At 39.1% G+C, this 14,549-nt stretch overlaps 1 protein-coding gene across 4 annotated transcripts in view; it reads left to right on the forward strand.

Moving 5' to 3' along the window:
- The first annotated feature begins 2,266 nt into the window (after positions 1-2,266).
- LOC105288169 (atrial natriuretic peptide-converting enzyme) overlaps positions 2,267-14,549 on the forward strand; it is a 38,954-nt gene continuing 26,671 nt past the window's right edge. For 2 of the 4 annotated variants that reach the window (XM_020030168.2, XM_026973637.1), the window contains exons 1-2: positions 2,267-3,139; positions 11,635-11,695. In XM_020030168.2, the coding sequence (XP_019885727.1) occupies positions 11,643-11,695 (53 nt within the window). In that variant the 5' untranslated portion in view covers positions 2,267-3,139; positions 11,635-11,642. The remainder of the gene's footprint in view (positions 3,140-11,634; positions 11,696-14,549) is intronic. The other 2 variants (XM_011354221.3, XM_011354222.3) reach the window with 1 other exon arrangement.

The raw sequence follows: 14,549 nt of genomic DNA on the forward strand, positions 1-14,549 counted from the left end.
AGCGAAGTGAAACGTGCGAGCTTGCGAACGTACACGCGCGTTTCCCGTTGGCCGGAGGCCTTCGAAATACCACCGCGATGCTAAAAGAAATACGTGGCTTTCAAGAAAGTAGCTAAAGAGGTTTGGGAAAGTTCGCCTTTCATTGAATCACACGATAGCGCAAAGAAATGAAAAAGTTGTGTCTATCATTATGCAACAGTCCGTTAAACGGTATACCCTTCAAGTACACTATTTTCCAGTAAAGCCAATGGAATTCCTGTGATTATTGGAGATTCCGCTCGACTCTCGATGTTGTCGAGGAAAGTGAAAATTCCCAGCTGCCTCCTGATCGCCCCTTATCGTCGGCCACTCGTAAATGACCCTCGTCTCATCGGAAGCGCCAGGACCCTTCAATAAAGAATCAGTGACGATTGCTCACCTTGGCGGTGATCGGCAGAGAGCTTCAAGCACGGCGAGGCGCTGATGAAAAGAAGACTAATGGAAGTGTGAAATCCTCGAAACTCTCCAGGAAAACTCTCATGATCCATTTCGTCTAGATCGTTGCTCCAACTGTAGCCGATGTCATCTCGTTGAATTAAATTAAGATCGCGAAGGACTGTCTTACTCTCAATTAAAGATACGTGGACGTTTACTTGTTCGATGAGAAATTGTTACGGACGATATAACGTTATTCTTGATTGCCAATTCCTTTTACGTTTTTATTGCGTTTCATAACGCGTGAGAAGTATATACTCTCTTCTTCAACGCGGGTCGACATTTCTGATTTTATAATCTCTCTTTTTCTTTCTCTTTTTTCATGAATATACGTGATGTAAGTTCATTCGTAGCGAGTACTTCCTTATATTAACAAACTTATTTATTTCATCACGTAGTTGTTATTCCATCTCAGTCGCGAAAAAGTAGTTTTTTCTGTCCGAAGATTAAGGGTGACTTATTACAAAGATTGAGATGCAGGACATCCCTCTGGCGTTGCCCGAGAAGAACGTAACATCGGGATGATAGAAACAATGCAACTGCCGATGAGAGAAAGCGAAATAATCGCGATATTATCTTCGAGGAAAAGGTTCAAAGGAGATTTCAAAGGAGGATTCGCTCCTCACAAACGTCGTTTCATCCCTTCCAATGCGATAGCGCCGACGGCGAAGTAATCATCCGTTTCTTGTTACGAACACGATCGAACGATACGTTAGGGAATCGGACGCAAATAATCGAATTTTTTCTCAAACGAGTCGTTTGGACATTCGGCTTTTATTTGTTACGATGGTGTCGTTATTTACGACTTAATAATGCTTAAATGGTCTTGAAAATCTTTCCTAATGTATTTTGCATTTCACTGATAAAAGCAAATCGACACGTCTCTTTGTGTATACTTTACGAAAGCACAAAACAGTTTTTCAAGAGAAGCCATTATTTCGTGGAGACCTTCGCGCAGAGAGCAGAACTCTTTACGGTCATTGCGTTCCAATACGTCTTCTGGAGAATATTCTTTGCAAATAGAAGTTGCTGAAGGTACGTTAAGAGTTGCTTAAGCATTTCTCCGACCGTTTTCTTTTCCAAATCAGTTACGCATAAATGTAGGATAACTTATAACTTTGGCTTATAACTTTATTTGTTATTTCTCTCATCAATTTTGGATCTATCATTTCTAAGTTTATTAGAATGCCAATTAATCCCTTGATTTGGCAACTAATTATTTTGAGAAAATTCGCACTCAATTTTCGAAGAGTTTCTTAATTGCTTACAAAGCTTTTTGTTAGCTTACGATGTATTTGTTAAGCAAGAATCTGTATCTCAAGTTTAAGCCAGAATTTACTGTCTTAATTAATCATAAATAACGAATACTAAGACAAATTTGAAATTCACCCCGCGTGAAACCCCGCGTATGCCTGCTGGTGTTTTACTTCTTTTTAAAGGGGTGGCCGAGCGAAACTGTCTGCGAGCGGAGTAAACCCGACGGATATAGCGGAAGAAATTGTCACGAACGTTATTGTTGGTGGTGGAGAAGCGAAACGGTAGAGCATGTAGTGTCGCGATGAAGCGAGTAGAGGCGCAAACTCGCTTCAGATGGAGAGAGGAAAAAAGAGAAAAAAGGAGAAAAAATAAAAGAGAAAGAGAGAGAGAAAGAGAGACACAGAGAGAGAGAGAGAGAGAGAGAGAGGACGATGGAGGAAAAGAGGAAGGGAGAGAAGAGACTGTGCCCGCGCGCGAGTCCTGGGTGGAAATACGGGGCGGCGAGGAGGGTGCTAGAGGATCTGGAAGGGTGCCTAGGATGCGACGCGGTGGGGGTGGGTCGGGATTGGCTTTTCGCGAACGTGAAACTCAGTAGTACGCTACCACCCACGCACGTAGTACGCACGTTCGCTCCACGTGTGCTCCGTCTAGAAGTCACCCTTGCTCCTCGCATCTCGCGCTGCACGCCAGCAACGAGGACACTCGAGGGGTGAAGATCCGAAGACGCGTCTCGGTATGTCGGGACAGCCCGCGCCAAGTACATCCAGCCGTTCAGCTGTCACTCCGCGGGAGGACTGAAAGAATTGTCAATCGCTGAAGACAAACTGTGAAAGATAAACACCTGACAGAGACCGATGTCGGCAGTGATAGCAGAACGGATCGTCGAACGTAAGATGGAACAGAAAGTGGAAATGGATAACAGTGAACGGCTCGAGTCTGTATTTGTGGGTGTCATCGTCGTGACGTAAAGTAAACGGCGACTCACCCTCGCCGAAGAAGAGCACGCAATCCTCACGAGGAGCAAGCGGGAGCACGAAGAAGAGCACACAATCCCCACGAGAGAGCTGGACGAGTGTAACGTAAATCTCGGTGAAATAAAAATAAATTTCTGATATTGCAAGCAGCAGCGAGATGGGCGAGACACAATGTAATATCCACCGCATATCCGATATTTCATATATCCGAAGCACGATCCGTTGAAGAGTCGCTACAATTCGCCACGTCAGGTAGCAAAACATGCATTCGGAAATCACGACATTATAGTGGGAAGACGTGAGACGATGTCGCATTACGAGGGGTAAAGAATTTCTCGCGTTCACGATGTTAAATTCATAGGCGGGATGAGGCGGGTTTAGATCACCCCGAAGAAACTGAGAAACTCGAGGGTCGTGATTGTCTTCACTGCAGGGTAAGTTTTAAAAGAAGCGAACTAATTACATTATTTCCCACTTGGAATTGGTTTTATAAAATGTAAGGTACAATTTCCGGCGTTGATATTTATTACCAACTATTTAATTAAATATTTGTCGATGAGGAGGATATAATTTCGAAATGTTGTTTTAATAATAATAATTAAATATCTACTAAAATTATTACAGAAATGTCTGAGTGTGATTATATACACACTGCTTTTATCATATTTTTATGAGATTATATATAGAAAACGAAAAATTTCGATTCTCTATCGCGTTACTTTCTCATTAAGCAACAGTAATCGGCTTAATATCATGTGGCACTGAACGGAAATTCAATTTATGATATTCTCGCGGTGTATTCGCGGAATGAGTATAAGAACCGTAAAGCGAACGTTACCTTCGTTTTACGCTCGTTATATGTCCATCATTCCTTTCAGGTAACTTCTCTGACGCACTTTGAGATATGAATTCACTATAACTTTGAAATTGCGATTGAGAGCAATGTGTCCTAAGTAATTAATTGAATAAGTGGTGTAGTTTACTAGCGAACTTGCGTAAATCACTATTAAATTGTTGTCGGAGATTTATGCAGCTACAGTTGCGTGTATCCTTGAACGGAAAGGAGATTTTCTATGCGCGCAGGTGCCAGCTGCAGGTGGATTCGGTTTTGCAAGTAACTAGATAACGTTTGCGGTCTCCCCGACGCCGCTGGAACGTTCATTAAATACGAATGCGATAATTGAGCGTCCCAAGAAAGGGAGCATCGCAAGCTCTTTGAGAGATAAATAAAGTTGATACGCATATAACATTATAACATAATAATTATGATAAAATCAGAAATAATAATTAAAAAATGCAATTATTTTTAATTATTTCCATAATCACGACGTGCGCGTATTTCATGAGAAAAATAACTCGTAGTATTTAAATTGTTGTAATTACATATGTTAAATTATCAAATAATACAAATGTCCGAATATATAATTTTAATAGTCTCGCGATGTAATTTTGCTTGGTGACACGACGGATTCTCGCTATCTTTCTTACATATTTTTCTTATGACGGGTCGGGAAAAAGAGTCGATCTCGTGGAATAAAGACGGCTGAGATCGGAAAATCGAAGATTGAATCGTCCATGCGACAAAAACCGAAGTCATAAAACTTTGCCACAGCGCTGAATTTTTAAATGTCGCCGTGATTATTGCACTTCGATTCACTCGGCTTTTTTTTCGTGTTCTTATACAATCTGCAGTCTCTGGGGTGTGATACTTTCTCTACTTGTCTCATAATGTTATTTAAGTTTTGTAAAACATGTCACAGTTTACGAAATATTATAAAATAATTTAATAAAGTCGATATTAGAATATTATACACATAAAATTATCCGGCAGTCATGTATAAAATAATTCATGATGGATAAGGGGCGCTAAGTCTCTTATGAGATCCACTGAAATTAAAATATATCAAGAAGCTTGCGCGCGCCTGACATCGTCGTACCGTACCATTATTTGAGAACTAATATATTTCGGTTATTTACAATGCATTCCGCTGAAAAGGATGGTGATATGTTATTTAGTTTCATCCAACGTGGCGGTGGCTCCCTTGTGCGAGCATTGTATATCGCTGCGAGGGAAACGCAATTACGCTTGCAACGTATCGAAATTTCTGTCGAGAGGATGACGTATTGGAATTCATTGACTTTTTGTGTCCGCAGAAGTATCGATCCTGTGGGCCGAAAGATTGCCTGACAAGATGTAGCCGGGAATATGAAATAATGATGCATGACATTCAGGGGTAGATATCACAGCTTTAAAGAAAATCGCCTTCCCTGGCAATGGAGTGTAACAAATGCACGGTTTTTTATTTTTTCTTTTAAAGCTGATATTTCTAAACGTACCATTTTTGAAGAAAATTTTATTCTAATTTAAATTATTAAGATATTTGTATCGATGACTCTTTTCTGTTGATTTTCAAAGCAGAAATCGCGCCAGATTGCTCATATTTTACGCGCTATAACGAGCGCATAAAACAATGACAGTTAACGCTTTCTTCTCTAGTAAATTTTAATAAATTATATTAAATATATAAAAAAATCGATATATTAAATCGGTGCACTAATAAAGCTAGTATTGCTAGTATTTACTTAATAAGCGGTGTGCAAACGAAAGCGTGGTCGCTTTAAAGGCGATACGGAAAAGCTACTTGAACGAGCTACTCGTTCTCGCTATCGTATCGCAGTTCTTCGTCGCTTAGGAGAGATGAAAACGTAGAATTTCTCGTGATGGGCATTTCTCTCTCACAGAGTGGAACACGTAATCAGGGAACGTGGTCCTCGTCGCTCTGCTGCAGGAAAATCAATGTTATCCAGAGAGTTTCTGGCCAAGAGGAGGAGTTAAGAGAGAGAGAAGAGTGTCGAGAGAGTATCCGGCGGGATGTTACTCGAGAACGATTTAATAAAGGGACGTTTAATTCGGTCGCGCTCACGCACGCTGAAATTTACACACGGCCGTTTTCTCTTATTGTTCAGCTTTACCTCTCTTTCCTCGCTTTTCGTTCTCTCCCTTCCTGGCAGACTGCAAACATCCGACGTCGATCGAGTTCCGGCACGTATGATTTAAGCGAAATAGGCTGTCACACAGGCGCGACGTGCCCTGATCTACGTGTCCCCGCACATGACCGATGGTCATGTATAAATGCGCGCTATAAATACTAAAATAACAGATTGATTTATGATCGTAGGTATCATTTTGCCTTTTGATTTACGGTGCCTCCGGACACACCTCATGATGCCCAGGTGCGCAGAGTTTATCTTCAAGTAAAATACACACATATCTTCTCTCGATGAGTCGCACAGATGAATTAAAATTTCGCGGTCGCCACGTTTGCGGAATCGTGCGAAACGGAACGTTTAGAAATTTCAGTGTATTTTATGTACATTTCACGCGCAGGACGGGCATATTTGCGTCGGTAATATTCTCGATTATTGTAATTACCTCTCTTCCCCCCTGGTTCTCTCCGTTTATCGCAGCGTCGCAATTGTCGGAGCTGAGTCCGCGTATTAATATGAGAAACGAACGTACGCTTCTGTATCACTTTCATATGATCAGTCAGCTTCGTTCTGATTTCATCTCTCGGCGCCTGTGACGCTTATTAATATCTCGCGAATATGTCGCACACAAGACGTTTAATTTTCCTCCGCGTCACCGAGATTCTGCCGATATAACTCCGACATGATCGTGTCGATATTATATACGCGACGTCTATTGTGCCGGTATTCTCGAATGCGGATGAAGGCTGAAGGATTTGAGGATTTTCCTGTCCAGCGTTGTCCCACTGCATGCGCGCCAATCGGGAGAATCTCTTACGTACGTGGAGACCGCGGGCGAGTACGAAAGCCGCGCGGGCAGAGACGTAGGGGTGGATCCGCGAGAACGGGAACTGCGAACATGCGGGGGTGCAAAAGCGAGATACTTTGCAGCGGAGGCGCGCTCGATATGTCGGCTTTCCGCACACGTACACTCTCACAAGCCGTATCGCATGGTATCGGCCGTAGACGCGGCCGTTCCGACTGGCTGGCTGAATTTTGAATGCGGCTAATGCGACAGTGCGATATACGCGCCGGGGGAGGATCGATCGAAGGCACGTTTTCCGCGAGAAATGGACGATAAACGGACATGTAGATAGCTATCGGACGTTCGAAATTTCCGCCGCCGGATCCGCCTGGCTGCCAGGTAGACTGCGGGTTTCCTGTGCTCCATACGAGTTCTCAATGATACTTCCTGTCTGAAAGATTTATGCAAAATCATGTCCGCAAGTATCGTCGTGGCGGGTCTCGAATATTGTCCGATTTGTGGAAAAGAAATGTAATTTTGAAGACTTATTTTGAAAATTTATTTTGAAAGCAGGAAAGAACGCAACTGCGTTTCGAGATAAATTCCTGGAAAGAGGATGAACGCCCATAATTGGGAAGAGACCACGAATCACGAGCATTTATTTATTTCCTCTCCCGTATGCGCGTCGAGACGAATACGAATCATACGTCGCTCTGTGATTCGAATGCAGTACGAGTTATCTATTTCTGCTGCAGAGTAATCCGTTTGCAAGCCTGTTACAAGCGGGCTTCATCAAGAGCACTTCTAGCTACTGGTAAACGGAACATCATTGATCTGCATTAGAGACGCAAAGAAGACCTGAGATGCGCAGGCTTGGCTTGAAAATTTACTGCGAAGCAGACGCGTAACGATGTTTAAATACAGTCATTAAAATGTCGTTATTTTTACGTAACCCATCCGTGACAGATAAGAAAGGCAGAGACTTACATCGACTTTTGGGAAGGCTTGAGAGTCCTCCGCCCTTGTCTCAGAATATCTTGAGACACCCCAATTATCAGACAACGAGGTCCTCGAGTTTTTCTGGAAATCCCCTCTCTCGGACATTTATCGAGCTGACACACAGGGATGTCACTCCACTTTCATATACTTTTATGTCTCCAGAAAAAGCTCTTTTTCTCCTTTTACTGTTTTAATAGTAATTTTTATTCATGATTTATAATGTTATTATATTTGCATATATCCATCTAATTATGAAAATGTTTTCTTTCGTCTCTTTCTTTTTTTTTAAATTATGTTACAAAACGTGAAGAAATTTTCAATGCTCAATTTTACTTTCGGTTTTTTTTCTATAAATCCTAACAACGGTAGATTGCGAGAGCGACTTTCGAGAAAGTTGCAGGTCGCTACTATCAGACCGAGTAAATTAATTGAGTTTGCGAAAGTCGGGGGAAAGCTTTGCACAATATTGTCGACGATATAAATTGATTCTATCTATAGGAAGAAAACGGCACTAAGGTGGTTTCCATTGTATGATGATTGTGACAAATTCTGCTTTGTTGACTTCGGGAAGGTATGTTCTCCTCTTTGTTATTACGTCCTAAATACATAATATCATTCGAGAATTTTTATATAAAACGTCCGGAACTGTCACAGCACAGTTCTTTTATTTGCGGTTTCTTTGATCCACGCGAAATTGAATTCACGAGGTATCCGTATCTTCTGAATTTTAAGTGACTGAAACCACTTTGCGCGACTTGGACTTTGAAACTGCAAATAGATAACAAAATCTCTATTTTCAAATAATGTTCGTTGATTGTATTTTATTTTAATGGATTAATTCAATTGAGACTTAAATACAAAGATATCTAATTTTTAAATTATTGATACAATATGAAAAAAAACTATTAATCAAATTCATACAGAAAAAGTTCTATTTACATGCAGCAATAGAGAGGAGTGTGTGGGGAGAGAAATATTTACATGCAGCAATGGAAAGGAATGTGTGAGAAGAGAAATAATTTCAAATTTCGAAAATCTATCTATTGTATGTATATTTCTCTGTCGTGACTAAATGTTTGATTAAATAATGAACATTTCAGAGCCATTTTATTTTTATACGTGAAAGCATGGATATTTCTGATGACAATAATGTAAAAAGAATTTTTCATTTATGCTATCTATGATTTACATCTACGCCTCTTCTTGACATGCTAATGACATTGATATGCAAACGCAAATCGGTTTTAACTGAATTTAACATAATCGATAATAATTATGTATGAACAGAGAGATTCACTGCCATATCGATTACGTTTCACGAATCCATGAAGGAATTACCTGTATAGTAGGTCACACGAGAAAGGCGATAGAGATACGTTAGGGAAAGGTGAGCTGAGTTTGAAATACGTTCTAACGGAGGTAAATTTCTAATTAGAGCGACTGTCTCTTTTAAGTGAGATTTACTGCAAATGCTGCGTATTAATTGGCTGCCACTAGTGCTGATTAAACGTATTGTTTGCCGATTTGCAATTGTCGACGGATTCTCTTTGACATAGCAAAGATGATGAGACGCGCGAGTACGTGTTATCCAATTTCCACGAATATATGGCCGCGATACTAAATACATCTTCGCTCACGGAGCGGCCGATAATTCACGTTACGACCGTGCACCCACGGTAATTCCGTCGAAATGCAGCCAATGCAAATACAGACGAACATTATAAACACGGGCGTCCTCCGTCCTCTCACTCGTAACGTAGAATTAAATTTACAGAAGCGATCTATAGCCGATGTCGCTACACTTTCGAAAGCGGGGAGTGTGTTATCGGTTATTCGATATTAAATGTAGAATTTACGTTTTCATTTATTGTCCGATATTGCACGTATTAATTGCGAATTATAGGAGCCTGCTGGAAAATTGAAATTGCATTGTAACAGTCGAGGTTTAATAAATTCTGCACGCGCATTCGCGGAGGAACTTGTCGAAGGACGAGACAGTGAGAATAAATTAGCTGTGCGCAGAACTTTCGGCAGAAATATTCAACAAGGACTTAAGAAGAAAGTATCTTGGAGAGAACGCGCTTTATCCTACTATTTGTTTATTGTACTTCGTACAAATAAATGATTTGCGATAACAAATGATGAGAATAATGATAATTAGATATATAAAACATGATTGAGGACGACATTAATTTGCATATTTAATTATATGCACGTGTTTATCTGCGCGTTTAAGGCTTTTTTCGCAAACAACTTTTCATTCAGGATTTATTTATGGTTTAAAAGTGATTATCCTCGTATTTTCTTTGACGAAAATCCACTCTGAATTTTATGCAGGAAAGATAACGTCGTGCTTCGATGGGGAAAACTGGACGAGAGGATGAGCTGGATTGAAGAGATGAACACGGTGAAACTGATTTTCGGAGCAACGTGTTTTCACGCTCGATATCCATAACAGTCCGCAAGCGGCCGCTAAAGTAGTTGTATAATAAAAAGTGGCTGAGACGCTCTGGATTGCATTCCGATGATCCTTTTTCCCGTTTATACAGCTGCACGCCGATGGAAATTACTTACCAGCTATAGTTAGCTTCGTAAAAAGCGAAAGGATCTGTTCTTTCTCTTTTTACGCGAGTAAAACGGTCCTCTGTGATTAAAATCTTTTTCCTTTTTTCTTCGAGCGCCGTGAATGGTTCGCTCATGGAAATCCGCGATACTTCGTGATCCACGATGCGATTTCATCGCAATTACTAACGAATAATTGCGTAACAACATTTGATGAGTTTAAAAATTATGGTTTAAGTTCTGGATAAATATGACAAGAAATTAATAATTAATGTAATAAAGTACAGATTTATGTTTATTAAATTATAAAGAGAAGGACAGAGTGATAAGTGATCTTTGATCTTTTATGAAAAGCAGCAAACAAAAAGTGCCTCATAAAGCAGCTGTTATTTTAGCAATCCAGAGCGTATTATGTCAAAGGCGCGTATGTCGCAACATTTTCACGAACAAATAACAATTTGTTTCACATGGTAAAACGGGCAACCGTTAATTAGTGCTTTATTCAGCAGCAATGTATTATAATACTCGTCGTGTTAATTCACTCGTGCACCCTCGTTCATCGTGATGCGGGCAGAAGATTTCGCGAAATTAATCGCGATAGAAATAAACGCGCGCTTGCGGTTGGCTGCATACGTCGCTCTTCTCCTTGCGCAAGAGAAATCCGTCCACGATTCGCTTCTGAGAGGTGAAAATTACGATGAACGGTGGAATTCGAAATACGGAAGAGTAACGGGACGGTAGATCGATGTCGGATTGCAGATTCGAGAGCGGATAGGACCGAGTCTCTCCCGGCCAAGTACGAAGGGGCTTATGTACGTACATCTAGGGGAGGGCGAAACATGAAAGGAAATTGAATAGCGCTTTCACTTGACACACAGAGGGATGTAAAGCCAGAGCTGTCATCGCTTACAAACCGACTATTTGGTTAAAGGGCCAATCTTGTCGAGCGGAACGGTCAGGTGTGCGTGATATCGCATTTATATTGATTCGAAACCGCATATCGCCCGGTCAATATACCGATGCACGTGATTGGACCGGCTTGTCCTAACAAACGGCGATCATAAATTATTTTGTTGCAGCTCGCGCATTTGCATTGCGGCACGTCGATGCGCTAAAGTTTACAATTACGAGTTCATGTTATATTTTAATGACGTTCCAGAGATATGCATCACGCATTATTTTTCAGTAATCACGTCTGTTCCCTCAATATAATAGTTACTCGGTAGAACGGTGGAAATAGCATTTACGTAATCAAAGAGAGCGAGAGAGAGGGACTTTATTAATATTCCTGTAAAATATTTGGTCATAAAAAATGGTGCCAATGGAATTACAACCGCGCTATCTGGAATTCGGTCACGCGAAATTTATAACTTATTTAACAAGCGGATGCTTCATGCAAAATGTTACACATATTGCATTATTAAAATATTTTTATATTAATTGTTATATGAAGTATTAATTGTTATATGAAGTATAACATTATTGAATATTTTTTGCTGCTATGTTGTAACACATAATTTCTTGTGACATTAATACAAATACAATATTTATGTGTTTGCATAACGCCTCATTAAAAGATGCATTTTTGCTTTGCAGAAATCAACATGTCCGCTACGGAATCGCGCGATGGTGACACAAGTCCGACGCGTCGACCAAGGTAAGAGAATTACAAGACAATTCGACGCTCGCGCGATCAATTACACACTCGGAAAAACTGAAATAGCCCCATTCACGCTCCTTTCATCCGAGAAAGTGAAAAGCGCGCTTTAATTCCTTTCGCTGTCACTTTTCCACCGGCAATTTCAACTTCGGCTATGCGCCGCGGTAATGAGAGAGCCATGAATTTCGTGGGAACAAACTCGTCCGTGGACCGTCCGTAATTAATTTAGTATAAACCCAGCAGGATATATTTAATCAGTTGGCGAGTCGGTGGCTCTCCTTCCACCCCCCTCTCTATTTTTCACTTAAATAACAGCCTGTTGTACATTAATTATAATAATGCGATTGTCCGAGCTTAGTACGCGAGGATCACGGCAGGCTGTTATGAACATTTGTACGATGTATGGGCTAATACTTTTACGGGAGGTACAAACTTTGCGGTCGTTGCGGGATAACGAATATGCCACATTACGTCGCGTGACCAAGAAACGTATCGCAGTTGTAGCGCTTCCGCTGAATCGATCGAAACTTGGAAAAGCGGTAATTAAAATGTCCACACAAGTTTCCGTGCTGGTAGAAAGATGAAGAGAGAGAGAGAGAGAGAGAGAGAGAGAGAGTGTGTGTGTGTGTGTGTTATTAAAATATTTATATTAGCTCAAAGTTACACATGGAAAAAAAATATTTAATGGTATTTGCACATGTGCAGAGCGCATTTTATCGAATGTTATTGCATCGTACATAGCATGCAATATTGATAAAATCAAAGCACGTGTGACTAGTATTATCAGGATATTTGGATTATTATTTAACGTTTTATGCACTATTATTTTATGTAATTAATTAATGCAGTTAATTGTTAATTTGCTCCGCGAAAATTAATGATATTACTAATAAAATGAATTAATAAATAACACTTTTTGCTTTATTTTATTAATTTACAACAAAACTGTAAATATTTTAATTAGCAAAGAAAGTTCAAAGAATTCGGAGGCAAGTAATATAATTAAAATAATAATAACTGTATATGTATGTACACGTCTGAAAATAATGAACATTTATTTTACGAGCTGACGTTTGTCCAGATTCTTGAAGTCAATATGCAAAATACATACATTTATCTTTATTACAGTTACGTGCATGCTAATATTAAAAAAACACTTGTACAAAACACTTTTGCTTATCAAACATGTTTCTTCAGAATCGTCACAATTTCTCATAAAGCATATAAAAACAATGCAATTTAATCGAATAATGTCTTTTTTTATTGTAGAAGATTGATGATAACAGAACTGCTAAAAATATGTAACGTTCTAGAAGGCAGTAATATTTTTCAAAAAAAACTTATACATTTCAACACCATTCTCATCACTAATTAATTATACAAAATAATATAATGTGAATAAAAACATGAAGCTAAAATACTTATATTTATTTTCATAGTTTTCTGTAAGTGTAACGTGTTAATCGCCAATTACTGATTGAAGCGATTAATTGAAACGAGGTGCTGTTTGCGACACAAGAAGCCACAAAGTCATGTTGCTGAATAGTAATGCTCGATCATATATTGCTGAAGTGATTAAGGAAGTCATCTTCAGTTTCAACCGGAAAGTTCTACCGCATGTGGTGTATTCATAAGACCACGTTTGACATTATATACTGATACGTGCTTTGATTGCTGTAACATCATTCGGTTGATACATATAATTTAACATAAGGTAATTCAGCTAAATGATGCATAATGAAACACAATGTTACTAAAGTTTAAATCTTTATTGTCAACTTTTGCTGTTTTATAAATTATATAGGCAACATCGTCTTCTTGATTCTAGATGCACAAAATTTTTTGAAAAGATATTTTCGAGGATGATCTTTAAATAAAAAGATTTGATTGTATGTATCTTCGATTGATTTTCTCATATAACATCATCACTTTTCGATTATATCTCTGTGTGCATACAGCTCAGGTTTATTCAATGTCTACCTAAAACAATTATACAATCGTAAGTGATAGAAAGATTAGTGTGACACAACGAAAATATATTTTAAAGCTATCGTGACTACTCAACACAGCGCTAATATGAAGGAACAAGTTTGAAGTGTGAGCAGTGTATGCCAATACTTACATGACTAATAAATTATAGTCCCTTGATCGGGATCACCGAGTGTATCGGCGTTACCAGTTGGATCGGTCTCACTGAGTGCAAATGCTACCATATTCGGAGCATACACGATCACCACGACAAAAATTATGGCGATAGCCAACGACAAGCGTGAAAGTTCCATCTCTTAGTACTTAGTAAAGCACAAGCTGCGTCAATCTGTTCTGCGTCTAAACGTTTTTCGATTTACTGCTACGACACGTAGCGCTTGTACGTATATATATATCAAGAAACGCGTGCACAAACGATTTTCGTGACCGAGACATTTCGATCTTTTTATTACGACTATATTTTATCACGAGATTGTCACGAAAATTTTTATCTTACGTGGAACACATGTGAATATTGGAAAAAGCGTAATATATACATATATATATACATATATACATATACATATAGCACGTTTCATTATTGATCGGAAAGAAACCAGACAGTTTTACATGAAAAAATAAAATACAAAGATATCAATCATGGAAATTTTATTGAAATCAGCTGATATGTAGATATTGATAATAATGTACCTTATAATAATAGAGTTTTGTCCATAGCATTGTGTAATTTTTTATGGCTTTGATTCCATTTGTTGAGCAGCTTGCGTACAGTTTACATCGCGTATTTATAACATCAAATCACAAGTTTTCGTATTAAATAAAGTTTTATTTACTATAATTTAATTTATATTTTACATATTTA

The sequence above is a fragment of the Ooceraea biroi genome, chromosome 11, assembly GCF_003672135.1.
Source record: "Ooceraea biroi isolate clonal line C1 chromosome 11, Obir_v5.4, whole genome shotgun sequence".
Taxonomy (NCBI): Eukaryota; Metazoa; Arthropoda; class Insecta; order Hymenoptera; family Formicidae; genus Ooceraea; species Ooceraea biroi.